General features: G+C 47.4%; 2 protein-coding genes across 2 annotated transcripts in view; both read left to right on the top strand.

Moving 5' to 3' along the window:
- The window catches only part of LOC130862310 (H-2 class I histocompatibility antigen, Q10 alpha chain-like), a 50,736-nt gene extending 38,710 nt beyond the window's left edge, over nt 1–12,026 (top strand). Inside the window, exon 7 of the mRNA XM_057751871.1 lies at nt 11,966–12,026. Within this exon, the coding sequence (XP_057607854.1) occupies nt 11,966–11,970 (5 nt within the window). The 3' untranslated portion in view covers nt 11,971–12,026. The remainder of the gene's footprint in view (nt 1–11,965) is intronic.
- On the top strand, nt 8,319–12,029 carry LOC130862311 (H-2 class I histocompatibility antigen, Q10 alpha chain-like). Its single transcript, XM_057751872.1, has 8 exons — nt 8,319–8,434; nt 8,627–8,896; nt 9,093–9,368; nt 10,894–11,169; nt 11,296–11,415; nt 11,597–11,629; nt 11,778–11,825; nt 11,966–12,029. The coding sequence occupies exons 1-8, from the start codon at nt 8,362–8,364 to the stop codon at nt 11,968–11,970; spliced, it is 1,101 nt and encodes a 366-aa protein (XP_057607855.1). The 5' UTR covers nt 8,319–8,361; the 3' UTR covers nt 11,971–12,029.
- The last annotated feature ends 7,096 nt before the right edge of the window (nt 12,030–19,125 follow it).

The raw sequence follows: 19,125 nt of genomic DNA on the forward strand, positions 1-19,125 counted from the left end.
ATGTGAGCATCAAGGCCCAGTGGGAAGGGAATGACCTGAATTACCCAGAAGGAGGCTGGTGGAAAACTAAGGCAGTGGCACCAGGTCTGCGCTGGAACCAGAGCCCAAGGCTGTCCAGACAATGCCTAGCAAACATCTCGATTCCCTGAGGCCTGCACGTGCTGGGCATGCACAGTGAAAAACTGTCTCATGAAACAAGAGAGAGCCAGGCGTGGTGGTGCACAGTTTACATCATCATCATCATCATCGTCATCGTCATCATCATCATCATTATTATTGAGACAGGGTTTCTCTGTAGCTTTGGAGCCTGTCCCAGAATTTCCTCTGTAGACCAGGCTGGCCTCAGACTCACAGAGATCCGACTGCCTCTGCCTTCCACGTGCTAGGATTAAAGGCGTGCGCCACCACCTGGCAGTCATACTCAGTTTAATCCAAGCACAGGAGAGGCAGAGGCAGGCAGGTTCATGAGTTTGAGACTAGCCTAATCTACAGGATGAGTTCCAGTACAGCCAAGGCTACACAGAGAAAACCTGTCTTGGAAAACTAAATAAAATTAATATAGAATAAAACAAAACCAAAAAGAAACAATGAAATACTGGATGAATCATGGGAAATTCACAGGGTGATGCATTAGAGCTGGAGGAGTATTAGGGACTCAGACATGGGTAAGGGTGTGTGGGAAGGGACAGAGGGAGAGAGAGGAAACATGACCAGGAACATTACACGCACAGGTAACGAGGTCACACTGACACACTACATTACACGCACATGTGACAAGGTCACACTGACACACTACATTACACGCACATGTGACAAGGTCACACTGACACACTACATTACACGCACATGTGACAAGGTCACACTGACACACTACATTACACGCACATGTGACAAGGTCACACTGACACACTACATTACACGCACATGTGACAGGTCACACTGACACACTACATTACACGCACATGTGACAAGGTCACACTGACACACTACATTACACGCACATGTGACAAGGGCACACTGACACACTACATTACACGCACATGTGACAAGGGCACACTGACACACTACATTACACGTACGTGACAAGGTCACAGTGACACACTACATTACACGCACATGTGACAAGGTCACAGTGACACACTACATTACACACACGTGACAAGGTCACAGTGACACACTACATTACATGCACATGTGACAAGGTCACAGTGACACACTACTTTACACGCACATGTGACAAGGTCACAGTGACACACTACATTACACACACGTGACAAGGTCACAGTGACACACTACATTACACGCACGTGACAAGGTCACAGTGACACACTACATTACACGCACGTGACAAGGTCACCGTGACACACTACATTACACACACGTGACAAGGTCACAGTGACACACTACTTTGCACACTGTGCTACTGAGAGCAAATGGCAGTGGAGTTGGTGGACCCTGATGGCCATGACCGCATTCTGAAGTCTTCGGTTGTCGGGAGTAGCGGGGTTGTTTTTCTCTCAGCACCTGGCTCTCCCAGGGTGATTTCCTATATGGTGTGGTCCTTCTCAAGTTCTCCTGTAACTTGATCCACACTGAAGTGAGCTCCCTGCCAACCTTTCCCATCTGCTGAGCCGGGCTTCCCTGTGCTTGGGTTTGAGGGAATCTCCTGAGTGTGTGCTCACATCCAGACCACACTGGGCAGAAATGATCCTGTGGTCAAATGGCCAGAAAGACTGCACACGGGTCCTGCTGTAGACTCAGCTGTTCTTCAGCCAACGCTAACTTCACCAGCGTCTTCAGAAAAGTGAAGTTTTAGTTCATCTGAGGCTCTGGGATTCATCAGCTGGAAGAAACGCCAGTGCAGAGGAAGATGTGTATTTATAAGGTTTTCATTTAAAAGGGTGCACCGCCTCTGCCTGGCAACATAATCTTTCTCATCTTCATTGTGGAGAAGCAAACCAATTTCCCCTTGGTCATATGGATCAATCTCCCTTCCTAACGCTATTATTCCTTTCTTAGACTGTTGGCGAAAGGAATCCCAAAGTGACCAGGGAGAAGTCTGAGCTTCCAGTACAGTGGAATGTTTCTTGTGGATCCTGTCAGGGGCTCTCCTTACTCTGGAACCAAATGTTCCAGGCCAGCAGAACTTAAGGTACTGGAACAGGAAACAAAAATTTTCCTAGTGGGTCACTGGGGTGACAGTGAGTGGAACTGTCCTCTTTTCCACCCCTTGATTCCTGGACTCATGGATCCTGGCTACTGGAGTAATTGTACCGTATGTTGGACATTGCTTCATAGCATATACCACCTCCTGAAGACCCTTTCTCTGCGGCCCAGGCTGCTGTTACCTAATTGACTCTGCAACTGTGTCTTCAAAGGGCCATTCCATCTTTCTATTAGTCCAGCTGCTTCAGGAGGGTGAGGAACATGGTAAAACTGGTAGACTCCATGATCGTGGGTCGACTGTCCACTTCTCTGCAGTGAAGTGAGTTCCTTGGTCAGAAGCAATACTGTGTGGAACACCATGGCAGTGGGTGAGGCATCCTGGAGTCCATGGATGGTGGTTTTGGCAGAAGCACTATGTGCAGGAAAGGCAAATCCATAACCATAATAACTATCTACTCCAGGAAGGACAAAGTGTTGTCTTTTCCATAGAGGAAGTGGTCCATAAAGTTGTGGCATCTCTCTCCTTATGCAGCAACCTAGGAACGTAGCTGAGGACAGCTGTGTGTCAGGGCATCCCTGCATGGGGGCCAGAGAGGCCATTGCATGAAGAGATGGCACAGTCATGGGACACCTCTCAAGGTCAGATGCTAAAACTCTGTGGAAGCAGACCAAGAGAGAGAAGTGTGTCACAGTCAACAGAGCAGAAAGGAGTTGGAGATCTGAAGAGTGATCTGACATCAGACAAGGAGATGCAGAGTGTGGAGTTTGCACAGCTGGATTCTGGTCTTGCTTTGGTCCCGTGTTTCCTCACTGTGCTCAGTTTTCTCCCTCTTGGAATGGTGATGTGTGTCCTGTGCCGCTGTGAGGTGGGAATGTGTGATCTGCTTTTTTATTTTGATTTTACAAGGGATTGTAGTTAAGAGATTGCCATGGATCACAGAAGAGACTCTGAACTTTGGACTTTTAAACAGTGTTGAGACTGTTATAGACTCTGGGAACTTTTGAAGTTAGATTGAATGCATTTTGCGTCCTGATCTTGCTACAAGCCTATGGGGTTAGGGAGTGGAATGAGATGGTTTGAATGAATAAGACCCCACAGCCTCATATATTTGAATGACTGTCACCAGGGAGTGGCACTGTTTAAGAGAGATTAAGAGGGGTCTCCTTGTTGGAGTGGGTGTGTCCTGGTTTGAGGACGTGTGTCACTGTGGTGGGCTTTTTTTGAAAGTCCAACCCAGGCTTAGTAGCCCCCACTCTTCCTGCTGCTGACGATCCAGATGAAGAACTCCCAGCAACTTCTCCAGCACCACATCTGCCTGCATGCTGTGACACTGTCCATCATGATGATAATGGATAAACCTCAGAATCTGTAAGCAAACCCCAATTAAATGCTCTCTTTTATAAGATTTTCCATGTTCATGGTGTCTCTTCACAGCAACAGAACACTGACTAATATAGCTTCTTATTTATTTCTTATCTGGAAACAGCATGGTTAATCCAGTACCAAAGTCCATGTGATTCACGCCACCATAAAATTACCTTTGCCTGTGCTGACCATTATATAACTATGATCACCTTGTCTTTGGCAATTCCATGCTGCCATTTGTCCCTGATCCTTTGGACCCAATGAATCCCATTGTCTTTAATTGGTCCAGCTGAGCTGCACTGAGCAGCAGTATCCAACCCTAAGGTCTGGCTCAAGCGAAAGGTTGACAACAAAACTCTTTTTTTTTTTTTTTTTTTTTGGTTTTTCGAGACAGGGTTTCTCTGTGGTTTTGGAGCCTGTCCTGGAACTAGCTCTTGTAGACCAGGCTGGTCTCGAACTCACAGAGATCCGCCTGCCTCTGCCTCCCAAGTGCTGGGATTAAAGGCGTGCACCACCACCGCCCGGCGACAACAAAACTCTTGAAACTTGCTGGTGCCCTCATCACTCTGTGTCTTACAGGATCTGTGAAGGTTGTGTCTTCTGGACTTCGCATTGTGGAGGGTTAGGTTTTACACAGCACACTCACTCCAGCACTGCAATTTCCCTGAGCCTTAAAATCCCTTCATCAACACTGAGCCAAGGGATGTCAGGCAGCTCCAAGTCCTTTTCAGAAGCCCATCTTTGATAAGTGCTCCAGACAAACATTCAAACAAACGTTTGTCACCTTTCTAAACTGTGAGAGCTTTCATACAGAATCTAGAATCTGCACGCCAGGGCCCATATCAATAAACTCAGTGTGACCCAGTTCCTTCCACCATTATTCCACAGCCTTGTAATCCATTCCCACACATTCCCCAGACTTCCGCTAGAATGACTTAGTGAACTTTTTGAGCTCTTTAGCTGTGCAGCACATCCCCTCTGAGACTACACTTTCCACCTCCCCTGTAGCTGTCCGCCTTACCTGCAGTCTGGTTAGAGGTCCAGAGGTAACTACTGCTGGGTCCTGAGGGAGGTCAGGATGTCCTATTTGACAGTTCCTGCAGAGAAAGTCCCTGCTGGTTAACAGACAGTGAAGGATGAATTCGCTAATCAAAGGTGAAAAAAGCCAGCATTTCAGGTGTTGGGGCTGAGGGTAAAGAGACTACTTTCTCAGGTGAGATAAACCCTCCAGAATCTGAGGGTTCAAATTCTCAGCTTCAGTAGGGTCCCAGCACACATCCTCATCCCAAGTTACAGGATCCCGTTCTCACCAATAAATTCCCTTACTAAATTTAACTGCTGCTTGAGAGTTCTAGAAACTTCCCTGGGTCCATGCGTTGCAACCTCTTTTGGTTTCCATGAATTTGCTTCCTCCCTGAAAGAAAACAAGACGCTTTCTGCCCACAGGTTATAAGTTTGATGAGGGCAGGACAGCCTGAGACCCGAGACCCTTGGAGTCTTGTAAGCGTGAGCCTGTGGGGCAGCTCAGCCATACTTCCCTCTTCAGTCTCACCCTCTGTGGGCTCAGGACAAGTCCTGTTGTTTTCTTCAATGAACTATTGCCCTAGACTCTGACGCTTCTCTGTCACATTAAAAAGATGAGACCTGGAGAGCTGAAGAAAGAGGGAAGATGGGGACAGGGGCCATCACTATCTACAGGAACTCCCTGGATGTTGGGGATGCCATAGTCTTTTAGAAATTACCATTTAAGTGACTGAATAAATTTTTTTTGTTGTTCAGTGGAAATTAAAAACACACAGCTCAGGTGCACAGAGGAGCACACACAGTGTCTTCTTCCTGGAGTGAAGCTGTGACCGCTGTGCAGAGCAGATATATAAAATGAATTTGTATTTTTAATTTTATACTGCTTTTCATTTTTTTCAATTTCAGCAGTCTATTTCAATCATCAGATCCTGTCCTGTTTCAGAGCTGACGTCATCGACTGGTGGAACAATGTTGACTCAACTGCCCTGTGCACTCAGCCTCTGGGCCTCACACTCTTGATGTGTAGGAGAGAGAGAGGGAGCCATTGAAGCAATCTTTAAAATGTATTTTTTTTTTTTTTTTTTTGGTTTTTCGAGACAGGGTTTCTCTGTGGTTTTGGAGCCTGTCCTGGAACTAGCTCTTGTAGACCAGGCTGGCCTCGAACTCCCAGAGGTCTGCCTGCCTCTGCCTCTTGAGTGCTGGGATTAAAGGCATGTGCCACCACCGCCCGGCTTAAAATGTATTTTTATTAGATGTATATTTTAAGCTGATGAGTATGCAGGTGCACCAGGCACTGGATCCCTGGGAACTGGAGTCACTGATGGTTGTGGAGCACCACGTGGGTGCTGGGAACTGAACCTGGGTCCTCTGGGACAGCAACAGGTGCTCTTAACCTCTGAGCCATCTCTTCACTCTCTATTGTAGCTTTTACATAAGGAAACCACACAACCTGGCTCACAGCAAGATGGCTGACCACAGAGGGAAACTAGATGCAAAGGAAGAGACAGTGTTAGTGCAGGGGTGCTGGGCACTGCTGGGGTGAGGCCTGAGGGAGAAGGAGAAGGGTTCAGCAAGAGGAGACAGAAGCAAAGGGGGAGATCCTAGTGCTGTGGGGTCCTCCTGTTTGAGTGGACACATCTGTAGAACCCTGCAGGGTATCTGACATCCCACACTGAATACTGTGGTGGTTTGAATGAGAATGGACACACAGGCTCAGGGGTTGGATACTTCAGATCCAGCTGATGGAATGTTTGGGAAGGATGAGAAGGTGTGGCCTTGTTGGAGGAGATGTGTTGCTGGGCTGGGCACAGAGGTTTTAAAGACTCCCACTATTCCCAGTGTCTCTGACACTTGCCTGTGGATCACGATGTGAGCTCTCAGCTGTTCCTGCCACCACAGCTTCCTCTGCCCTCATGGACTCAAACCCTCTGAAACTTAAGCCTAAATTAAACACTTCGTTTATAAGTTGCTGGGATCATATTGTCTTCACAGCCATAGAAAAGTAACTAAAGCCAGGTATAGTGACACAGCCTCTAATCCCAGGACCTGAGATACAAAGGCAGGTGGGTCTCTGTGAGATCAAAGCCAGCCTGGTCTACACAGTAAGTTTCAGGACAGTAAGAGCTATGGAACATCAGAAGGGACCTGCAGGTCAGACTCCTTTCATCCTCCCTCACCCTTCCTCCTCCTTCTCTCCAGTAGTCAGACCCTGAATCTTTTAGGAGAAAAGTCACTTCCAGGAACACAATGGCAGCAACAAGCAGTTTGGGATGCAGGGCAGAGATGCTTCTCTTTAAAGCAGAGGCGCTGGCCTGCAAGCACCACACAGACTCCCACAGAGACCAGGCTCCTGTGTTCACCTGCAGTGTGTGGCTCACACTGCCAAGCCTGTCGCTCAGGATCTCACCTGTAAGCAGAGACTTTGCCTCTTCGCTCAGGATCGTGTCTTCACAGCCTGTGCTTACACTCAGACTCCTAGTGTTTCTTCCCAGATGATCATCTCTGGCTCCAGGTGCTTGTGTTTTACACGGATCTTCATTCCATAGTCCTGAGACTGTCCGTGTGGACCTGGGTCATTGTCTCAGCACAGTAGACCCCTTCTCCGTGGGAAGAGACCCCTGTGGAGCCAAATACAGCAGGACACTAACCCTGTCTACACTCCACGTTTCCCTGTGTGCACACACTTCCATGGTGCAGTTGCTTTAGTGAATAAACCACAGTCAGAGAGGAACTGGAACTAATGAACTAATAATAAAGAGAATAATGATGATAGCTCTCTCTCTCTCTCTCTCTCTCTCTCTCTCTCTCTCTCTCTCTCTCTCTCTCTCTCTCTGACCTTCAGTCCCACTTTATGAGCTGAAGAGATGAGAGAGATGAATGTCGCAGTGTGTGGGACACTGGATCTGATAACAGAGTTGGCTCCTGAGTTCCTCAGGCCTGTGCAGTGTGGACACTGGACAGAGGGTGATTCTCATGGCAGGGTTCACACTGGGGATTTAAGGATTCACCCTGTTCAGTAATGTGTGGGAATTCATATTTATATATATTTTTGTTTTTGTGGATTTTGGCTTGATATCTTCAAATGCCAGTCACGCATAGCTGAACTAAGAAGTAAACACAGAGGTGAGCAGGGTCTCCTTCCTGCAGAGTCATATAACACAGTGTGTCAAAAGTGCTTGACCAGAGCTGTGAAAAATCCAGTCACAGCCCCACGCACTCTCCAGGGCTCAGACAGCACCAGTTTCTGTGAACATTCTTTGTTGTTGTTGTTTGTTTTTCTAGACAGGGTTTCCCTGTGTAAAAGCCCTACTTGTCCCATAACTAGCTCTTGTAGACCAGGTTGGCGTCTATCTCACAGAGATCCGCTACCTCTGCCTCCCAAGAACTAGGTAGGATTAAAGCCCCCACCACCACCGCCCGGAATGAACATTCATTTTAAGTGCTGTGTGTATTTTTGCTGGAAACTTCATGCTCTCAGGTTTCACCCTGACGAACCTGAGGAGCAGTTGGCCTTAGGCAGCTCAGAGACACCATGACACACAGCGCTCCATCTCGCACAGGGCTCAGGCAAAGTCTTAGTCCCCAGGAGGGTGAGGTCTGGGCCGACAAGCATGTCCCCAGTTTCACTTCTCCAGCTCCTGACCTGGGTCAGGTCCTTCTGCCCGGAAATTGATGACAACTTGGCGACTCTCAGCCCCATTGGGTGGCGGGATCCCGGAGAAACAACCAGCATCGCCCAGATTACAGGTTATAAAGTCCACGGAGTCCACGGAGTCGGCGGAACTCAGAGTCGCCCCAGATCTGAGATGGGGGCGATGGCGCCGCCCACGCTGCTCCTGCTGCTGGCGGCCGCCCTGGCCCCGACCCAGACCCGCGCGGGTGAGTGCGGGGTCGGGAGGGAAACGGGCTCTGCGGGGAGGGCGGGGGCGGCACCGGGGAAGCCGCGTCCCCGCGTGGCCCATCCGGACACTCCCGCCCCTTCTCCACCCCGCGCTCTGCTCCCCTCCCGGCCCGCGCTCCTGCCCGGGGTCCCAGGAGCAGGGTCGGGGTCTCACCGCGCGCCTCCCCCAGGCTCGCACTCGCTGCGGTATTTCCACACCGCCGTGTCCCGGCCCGGCCTCGGGGAGCCCCGGTTCATCTCTGTCGGCTACGTGGACGACACGCAGTTCGTGCGCTACGACAGCGACGCGGAGACTCCGAGGATGGAGCCGCGGGCGCCATGGATGGAGCAGGAGGGGCCGGAGTATTGGGAGAGGGAGACACAGATCGCCAGGAGCAACCAGCAGACTTTCCGGGTGAACCTGAGGACCGCGCTCGGCTACTACAACCAGAGCGAGGGAGGTGAGTGACCGCGGTAGGAGGTCACGATCCCTCCGCATCGCTCCGGAGTCGCCCGGGTTCCAGGTCCGAGGTTCGGGGAGGAGAGCGGGGACCGGACCTGGTTCCCTTTCAGTTTGAAGTCCGCGGGTGGGCGGGGCTGCGGGCGTGGGTGACCGGGACGGGGCAGATGGGCCGGGCTGACCTGGGGTCCTCGCAGGCTCTCACACCATCCAGGGGATGTCTGGCTGTGACGTGGGGTCGGACGGGCACCTCCTCGGTGGGTACCGTCAGGAAGCCTACGATGGCCGCGATTACATCGCCCTGAACGAGGACCTGACGACGTGGACGGCGGCAGACCCAGCGGCGCAGATCACCCGGCGCAAGTGGGAGCAGACCGGTGCTGCAGAGAGATACAGGGCTTACCTGGAGAGCCGGTGCGTGGAGTCTCTGCTCAGACACCTGGAGAACGGGAAGGACACACTTCTGCGCACAGGTGCGGGGCCGCGAGCAACTCCTCCCTCTGCCCTCGGGCTGGGCTCAGTCCTGAGGAAGAGGAAACCCTCACTGGGGTCATGCCCCTGTCTCTGAGGGCAGACAGGGTCCCTGGGTCTCCTGATCCAGCATGGCAGGGGCCGCACTGACCTCCCAGGGCTCAGCCTTCTCCCTGGACAGTTCCACATCTGTCTCAGGAGGGAGGAGAGAGGATCCCGACATCACCAACAGTGGCTCCTTCAGTCTGCAGCCCCTGTCAGCCATGGCCTCTCCCAGGCCGGGTTCTCTGCCCACACCCAGTGTCTATGGACACCAACTCCTGTCATCTGAGTGTGTCAGCCCTTACACACCAGGACTGAAGTTTCTTTTACCTGATGGGAGACATGGGTGCCCCTACCCTAGGCTGCTTTCCCAGTTTCTATAACTTTCCAAAGAATACATCCTCCCAGATGCCTGTGTGTGAGGTTTGCATCCTTCCCACACCCCAATTCTATCTCTTCCTAGAATGGTCTCGTGGGAACTTACGGGATGCCCTGGACAAATACTAAATTGGGGGGAGTTCTTTCTTTAATTCTTTTTTTTAAGTTGTTATTTTGCTTTTAGTGAGTTTTTCTTCCTCACTGGGGTGATACTCTTTCTCCCTCCCCTTGTGTTATCATGTGTGTCAGTCTCCACAGGTGCCATGGGGACTGAGATTCTGGAGAATTAGACAAGTTAAATCAGGGTCCCCTTTAAATAAGAAAGATTCCTGGGAGCTTAGATTATTTTCTGCCAGAATTAGCCATCCAGAGCCCCTGCTTTCCTTCAGCCCCAACAAGTTACAGTGTTGCCCTAGTGAACTAGGAACTGAACTTCCTCAGAGACAGGGTCTTCTGCATGTCCAGACTGGAGTAACAGGGAAGAGCCACACCCTGTGAGCACCGCTGTGTCCCAGTGAGTGCTGCACTAGGCTCCACAGCACACTTCAGGGATCCTGGGTGACAATACCTGGTATCTTGCCCCCCTCCCCCAGGCAGGGCTAGGGGACTTATTTTCTCTGGCTGAGTGTCAGAGTTTCACCACATTTTGCTGCTCACTGTGGTGATGGCTGTTCACTTGGATGGACAGTAAAACTGGTCAGCAATTGACCACAGTGGTTGTGCCTCAATGGTGGCAGCAGAAGTTGGTGGCACCTTTTGTGTAGCCCGTGCCTCTTAATTTCTTATTTTGATATGAGTTTAATCACATGTATAAATTAATTATTTTCCATTCCTCCATTTGTTTACTACCTAACTTATGCTATAGAACATCACATAAGAAGACCATGGTGATCTGCTGGCTCATGTGGATTCCCTCTTAGCTTCTGAGTCTTCTCAGGAAACTGTGCAGTTCTGTGATGTGGGGACCAGCTCTACCTGCAGGTCACTAGTGTGATAACAGAAGTGTTCAAACTGTCACATAGTTCAGTATCATTATTGATTTAACTTTGTCTTTGCAGATTTCAGTTTATCTTGTTAATTGTGGGATTTCTTAAATCTTCTACACAGATCCCCCAAAGGCACATGTGACCCATCATCCTGGACCTAAAGGTGATGTCATCCTGAGGTGCTGGGCCATGGGCTTCTATCCTGCTGACATCACCCTGAGCTGGCAGAGGGAGGAGGAGGAACAGACTCAGGACATGGAGCTGGTGGAGACCAGACCTTCTGGAGATGGAACCTTCCAGAAATGGGCATCTCTGGTGGTGCCTTCTGGAGAGGAGCACAAATACACATGCCATGTGTACCATGAGGGGCTTAGGAAGCCCCTCACCCTGAGATGGGGTAAGAAAGGTGTGGGTGCAAAACTGGGGTCAGGGAAAGCTGGAGCCTTCTACCGACCCTGAGCAGGATCAGAGCTGAGAGCTGGGGTCATGATCCTCATCTTCCCTCCTGTCCTTCCCTTCCCAGAGCCTCCCATCCACATCTCGGCTCCCATCACGGCAATCCTTGTTGTTCTGGTTCTCCTTGGAGCTGTGACCATCATTGTAGCTGTGGTGGCCGTTGTGAGGAAGAGGAGGAGAAACCCAGGTAGGAAAGGGCAGGGTCTGAGTTTTCTCTCAGCCCCTTTTAGACGTGTGCTCTGCCTCATTAATAGGAAACACATCCACACCCCTCATTGCTGCTGTCTCTAACTTGGGTCTGCAGTCAGTTCTAGAAACTTCATAGAGTCAGGGTCTTCCCTGATCTCTCACAGCTTTTCTTCTCACAGGTGGAAAAGGAGGCAACTATGCTCCAGCTTCAGGTAAGAGTGGGGGGCAGGATTGTCCCTGAGGCATATGGGGGGAAGCTGGCATATTTGGGGAGCTCTGGTAACACATAATAGCTCCTCCAGCAAATCTTCTAGGGTTCAAGTTTTTACCTTCCCATGAATACATATATTTTTACCCCAGACAGGGACAGTGACCAGAGCTCTGATGTGTCTCTCCCAGACTGTAAAGGTAAAACTTTTGGGACTGATTTGGGGAGGAACAAATTGGACATGATTTGGTATAAGTAATTCCCAGAATCATGTTTAAGTGAGTGGTGGGTTGTTGGGATGTTCTCCTCACAGTGATTGTTCATGACTCTTGTTCTGTAGCGTGAAGACAGCTGCCTGGTGTGGATGGAGTGACAGACGATGTGTTCAGGTCTCTCCTGTGACATCCAGAGCCCCTCAGTTCACCCTTAGCAATAGTGTCTGATGTTCCTGTGATCCTATGGGCTCAATGTGAAGAACTGGGAGCCCAGCCCACCCCGTATACCAGGACGCTGTCCCTGCACTGTCCTGTTCCCTTCCACAGCCAACCTTCCTGTTCCTGCAGACAGGAGGGGACATCTCCATCCTGTCTCCTCCATGACTTCCACTGAAAATAAGAATCTAAACGCGAACTTATTAATGTCCTTGATCTGACAGGTTGTTTGGCAGCTAAATTAAATAATTGAGATAGAGTTTGTGGAGGAAATAAATGGCAGTGTGGAGAACCTCCCAGAATCTGTGTTCTGTGCTGTGTGCATCTGGTGGGACAGGATGAGGCTGTGGGAGCTGAGTGAGAACAGGGCTGTGCCCAGGTGGAGCTCAGTCCGTTGTTAGCTTTGACAAGGTCACTCCTCAGCTCTGTCAGCTCCTGGCTCAGTTCTCTTGGTCACTTAGAACCAAATGCTGACATCTGTGATCACAGGGACACTGGGATGGCCAGAGCCTTGTCCTGTCCCCGGGATTATGAGCCACCAGGTCTGATGTGACTGTCAGAGCTGCTGTCCTGACTGTGGCTCTTTCCCCTGGCTTCTGTGTTTAATTCTTGTCTGTTTAGTTAGTATGGAGGACTAGGCCTGTTCCTGTTCCTGTGAGTGGTGTCGGCCTCATCACCCTGTGGGGTCCCTGAGTGACAGCAGTAAGAGGTGTTTTCCATCCCTGTCCCCTCAAGGCCCAGCTCGGCCCCTGCACTCAGGAGACTGTGGGATGAGAACATGAGCTTCAGTCTCCTGAGCTCCTGCCTCCCTTCTGGCCCCTCCCTGGAGGTTCTCTCCTTCTTTCCCATCTATCAGAATCTAACCTGGATTGTAGGATGGACAGAGAGGAGGGATCCACAGGGTCTTATCTCAGATCTGTCTTGTGTTCTGCTCAAAGTCCCCGCTCCCTTTCTGCCTTTGGAAATTCTGGTGCTCCCTCCAGTGGAGACTCAAGGATTTACAGGCTGAGTCTACTTTAGATTTATGTTTATTAAAAAACATGATCCAGGGACTGAAGAGATGGCTCAGGGCTTGAGAGCACTTGCTGCTCTTGCAGAGGACCCAGGTTCAGATCCCAGCACCCACCTGATGGCTCATAACCATCCTTAACTCCTGTTCCATGACATCCAATGTCCCTGCGGACACCACGCAGATTCATGGTGCAAACACTACTAGCAAGAAAACACTCATAGATGCAACATTCATAAATTAAAATAAAAAGATTGTGGGGAATGCCGGAGATGGAAATTCCTTTATCCCCTGCTCCAGGTTCCAGACTCTTCAGTTTTCTCTTCTAGCTTTGTGATGTCCAGTAGGAGCTCCAGGAGCCTTAGCAGAGATGTCTGAAGACCAAGAAGGTGATCATCTCTGTCACGATTCTGCTATCTTCGTCTTATGAGGGATGATGGCTTCCAGTGCTGACCACAGCAAACATTCATACACAATAAGTATATGATGAATTAATAAAGAATACATATAAAATATTAGAGCACATGTCAAAGACAGAAGGAAGATGAGGGGAGAATGGGGGGTGCTTTCTGAGGGGAAAGATCAGGTGACTGTGACCTCAGTGTGAGGGAACCTGGGGCTGCACGTGACATAATCTGTCTTTCCTGATCTATCTGCATCAGTATAGAATGTAGGGGCTCCAGGAATTGGTGTCCTTTCATTAGATCTTTTCATAAACTGAAGTCTCCTGCTTTGGGGATATTCGTTGTTAATCCCTCCCAAAGCAATTACTGCAAGCCAGGGTTCTGCCCATACTGAGGCAATTTCACCATGAGTAAAAGGTACCAGATTGTCAGCTGGGTCTGTTCCTGCTCATTGATGAAGTCCCATTTTTCCTTTCAGAATCAATTCAGAAACTGTCTATATTATAGGTCCTTATTTCTTTTTCTTGCTTTTTTGTTGTTGTTGTTGTTGTTGTTGTTGTTTTTGGTTTTTTTGACACAGAGTTTCAATGTAGCTTTGGAGCCTGTCCTGGAACTAGCTTTTGTAGACCAGGCTGGCCTCAAGCTCACAGAGATCTGTCTGCCTCTGCCTCCTGAGGGATGGGGCTAAAGGTGTGTATCACCACCACCTGGCCATAGGTCTTTATTTCTTTACTCTGTGTGCTAAAAATATCCACTCTAAAACTTTATCTTCTCTCTGCTTAAGAATTCCTTTATAGCCAGGCAGTGGTGGAGCACGCCTTTAATCCCAGCATTGGGAGGCAGAGGCAGGTGGATCTTGGTGAGTTCAAGGCTACAGAGTGAGTGTCAGGACAGGTTCCAAAGCTACACAGAGAAACCTTGTTCTGAACACAAAAAATAACAGCAAAAGAAGAGAATTTCTTTATAAAAGTGAGTAGAAGGTAGAACGGCTGGGCTACAATCAAGGTCTGGATCCAAGTGAGCCTCATGTGCATCCTGTAATCTTTTTTTCTACCAAAGCCAACTCTCTCTCAACCTTAGATGATATTTTTTTTTTGGATTATTTAAGACCTCATCACCTTATAAGATTTGAAATAAATTACTTATCTCCTGTATAATTAATCCAGTTATGGGCTGTAGCCAGTTAATATCTCCAGCAACTTCTGAAGATCATTAAGGGTTCGTAATTGATCTCTCCTGACTTGTACTTTCTGTGGTTGAATTTTCTGTAAACCTATCTTTTATCCTAGACAATTGATAGAATCTCTTCTTTGTATTTTTTCAGGAGCAATTTGTAATCTCTAGCAAGGCAAAATTCTCTTTACTTCATCAAATATTTTTCCTAAGGAATCTGCATCTGAAACATCCAGTAAGATATCATTCATATAACGATAATTTTTAGATTGAGGAAACTGTTTATGATTTAGTTCTCATGGCTGTTGTACAAAATACTGACACAAGGTGGGGACTGTTTAACATTCCTTCAGGAAGAATTTTCCACTGATATCTTTTCAATAGATTATTATAATAAGCAGGAACCAGGAAGGCAAATTTTTCTCCATCCTGTTCTTGTAAATATATAGCAAAAGAGAAAAAAAAGGCAGTCTTTTAAATCAATCACTATAATAGACAATTGATGTAGAATTCCCCTCTGTATGCTATTATTACCATTAATGAACAAAGAAACTGCTTTGAACCTATAGCAGGGCAGAACTTAGCTAGGCAGGGAAAACTATACTGAATGCTGGGAGAAAGGAGGGCAGAGTCAAGGAGAAGCCATGGAGCCGCCACTGGAGACAGATGCAGACAGATGCACTGAAACTTTGCTGGAAGGCCACAACCTCATGATGATACACAGATTAATGGAGATGGGTTAAATTAAACATTCCAGACTCCTCGGATAGGGATGTTAGGGGCTGAGGTGACTCTTCCAACCAAATAAAAGGCCTGCACCACCACCACCTGGCCTCTATAGCTAACTCGTGTGGCTGCTGGAATTAGAGGTGTGTGCAACCACTGCCTGGCCTGTATGGCTAACTAACATGGCTGTTTTACATTCTGTTCTTCAGATAATCTTTATTTATTAAAATACAAATTAAATATCAATATACTTTCCCTAAAAAAGGCTGCAACTAATATAAGAAAAACTATAGAAAAAGTACAATAACTATATACAATATATACAGGCAATCCGGGATGGGCACCAAAGCTACAGAGAAACCCTGTCTCGAAAAACAAATATATATATATATATGAAGGCGAAGGTGTAAGTCACAAACACCAGAACACCAGTTTGGAATTATGATTAATAAAATGGTTATTTATTTAAAAGGGAAAAAACTTACAGATCACCGTCACAGACAACAGCCCTCTGCGCAATCAGGAAGGGAGTCTAGTCCCTGGAAGCGGAGCAGGAAGTAAGAGAGCGAGGAGGGAAGTGGCCGCTTTTTTAAAGGGAGAGAGACCACGCCCCAGTGGGCTGGTATCTCAGCGGCTATTGGCTGGAGGAGCGGAAGGACCTCCTGCAACATATATATACAGGCAATAAACACATCATTCTATTTACTGCTGAAATCAATCTTTGTAAAAATCCATAAAGGCTTCGTTTGCGCTTTGTATAACTTTTAGTAAATGATTCAATTTTTTTCTCCCATTTCTCCCATTCTGTCTCAAGCATTCAAAGCTGCTGCATGGCATAAATCCAGGGTGTGCTCATCATATACAGGTTGCCTTCTGTAGTGGCATAGTTTCTGTCTTCATGAATTTGATCTTGGGAGATTTCCCTACCTCTAGCTTCACTCCATTAATCAATAATCTTAGCTCCTGGCAGCACCAATCTATTTCAAGAGGAAGATGGGCATGGAAGAGGCTCCTTATGGAGTTGGTTAGCCATTTGGGCAAGAAGCTGCTCTTGCCTGGACTGCTTGATGAACTGGACATGCAGGACCCATAGAGAAATGACTGCTGAACTTGCCTAAAGGTGAGATGATTTTTCGTGGTTCATGCTTCATGAAAGAGTCTGCCAGACATTCTGCAGGACACACAGAAAAATTTGACTGACAAACTGCCAGTACAGGTGGAACTGTCTTTGAAATTTCCTGCTTCATGGAAAAGTCTGCTGGATACTATAGACCCATAGGCTGAAAATGGATGCCCCAACCGTACAGAAGAACTTTGGATGACGGTCCAGGCTTCAAGATGTCTCTGTCAATTCTAGAGTTTTGAAAGTTGCTTTCCTGTTTATTAGGTAATATTATATCCTTCTGGAGTCTTTGATGGAGTTAAAGAGTAGAAAGTAATAATATAGCTTTCCTTAGTTATGATAAAAGATAAAAGATATAAATATTTTAACAGTAATTCTTGCTTGATACTTGTCTTGTTATATGTAATTTTACTATGTTAAAGTTAAAACCTTCTTTTTCATTTCAACAGAAAACGGGAGAGGATGTGGAATTCCCCTCTGTATGCTGTGAATACCATTAAAGAATAAAGAAACTGCCTTGCCTGTTGATAGGACAGGACTTAGGTAGGCAGGGAAAACTAAACTGAATGATGGGAGAAAGGAGGCAGAGTCAGAAGAAGCCATGGAGCCACAAGAGACAGACATGCTAAAACTTTCCTGGTAGGCCACGACTTCGTGGTAATGTACAGATTAATGGAGATGGGTTAAATTAAGATATAAGAGACAATAAAAAGCTAGAATGGGCCAAGCAGTGATTTAAATAATATAGTTTCTATGTGATTATTTCAGGGATGAGCAGCCAGGAACAAACAAGAGGTCTCCTTTCAACAGTTCCTGTTTCAGGAGTTTTCTCCTTATAATAAAGAAAAATATAATTGATATATCTTTCAGCTAACCTGTTTTTTTCTTGATCAGAGGTAATTCAACAGGCAGGACTGTGATTTTAGACTTTGGAGGGTTTGCTCTTCATAGATTTCAATATTAGAGTGTCTGGTGTGCAGGAGTGTGACTCAGGATTATGTCAGCATCATCCCCCTCGGTGCTCACCCAGCCTGGGGCTCTGCCTGCAGACGCTGTATTGTAAAACACGTGAGACAACACAGGAAAGACTCATCACCTTGACAGGAGTGAGGCTGGGACTTGGACCGCAGCAGTTATAGAAGAGAGGGGATGTCTTCACTGAGGACAGTCTCCCAGCAGGGAACTTGGTTCTCTTACTCCACATTCCATGCCAGGGTTTCCTCAGCCTCTCCTGGGTCATGTAATAGAGTTCTCTAGAGCAGCAGGACTTATAGAATGAATCTGTCTGTCTGTCTATCTATCGAGAGGGGATTTATTAGAAAGATTTACATGCTGTGGTCCAGCTAACCCAACAGTGGCAGGCTATAAATAGAAAGTCCAAAAATCCGATACTTGCTCAGTCCTCGAGGCTGGCTATCTTAGCTGTCTTCAGTAGATGCTGGAATCTCAAAGAAGTAAGTTCTATTGCCAGTGAAGAAATGGACTCACTGACAAGGCCAGAGTAGGCAGGTTAAAAAGTAAAAACTTACTTTTTCAATGTCCTTAATATAGATTTCCAGCAGAAGGTCTGGCCCAGATTAGAGGTGGGTTTTTCCAGCCCAAAATATCTGGATTAAAGGTTTGTCTTCTGTGATTTTTTTTTTTTTATAAAATGGGTCTCTGTCTTTCCTCACTTGCCTAAGGCACTTTCTGATTGGTTTAATAAAGAGCTGAATATTGAATAGCTAGGCAGGAGAATAGGGGAACCTCCTGACAGAGTAGGAACTCTGGGAAGGACCTAGAGACAGGGGGATTCACCAGCCAGAAGAAAAAGTCAGATGCATGGTACTGACAAGAGGTATTGAGCCACATGGCAGAACTTAGATTAAGATAAATTGGATAATTTAGGTTTTTTTTTAAAATATTTATTTATTTATTATGTTTACAATATTCTGTCTGTGTGTATGCCTGAAGGCCAGAAGAGGGCGCCAGACCTCTTTACAGATGGTTGTGAGCCACCATGTGGTTGCTGGGAATTGAACTCAGGACCTTTGGAAGAGCCGGTAATGCTCTTAACCACTGAGCCATTTCTCCAGCCCCGATAATTTAGGTTTTAAGAGCTAATTGGGAACAAGATTAAGCTAAGGCCAAGTTTTCATAATTAATAAAAGGTCTCCATGTCAGGAGCTGACCATCCAAAGAAAGTCCAACTATGTTTATCTTCCTATCTCAAATATCCAGACCAGAAGTCGATCTTTCCACTTTCTTTCTTTCTTTCTTTCTTTCTTTCTTTCTTTCTTTCTTTCTTTCTTTCTTTCTTTCTTTCTTCTCTCTTCCTGGAACTAGCTCTTGTAGACCAGGCTGGTCTCGAACTCACAGAGATCCACCTGCCTCTGCCTCCCGAGTGCTGGGATTAAAGGCGTGCGCCACCACCGCCCAGCTCTTGGTTTGTTTTTCAAGACAGGGTTTCTCTGTGTAACAGCTCTGGCTGTCCTGGAACTCACTCTGTAACCCAGGCTGGCCTTAAACTCAGAGATCTGCCTGCCTCTGTCTCCCAAGTACTGGGATTAAATGTATGTGCCTCCACCACCCAGCTCTTTCTTTTCTTAAGATTTTTTTTTTAATTTTATGTACATTGGTGTTTTGCTTGCATGT

This window comes from Chionomys nivalis, chromosome 19, assembly GCF_950005125.1.
Source record: "Chionomys nivalis chromosome 19, mChiNiv1.1, whole genome shotgun sequence".
Taxonomy (NCBI): Eukaryota; Metazoa; Chordata; class Mammalia; order Rodentia; family Cricetidae; genus Chionomys; species Chionomys nivalis.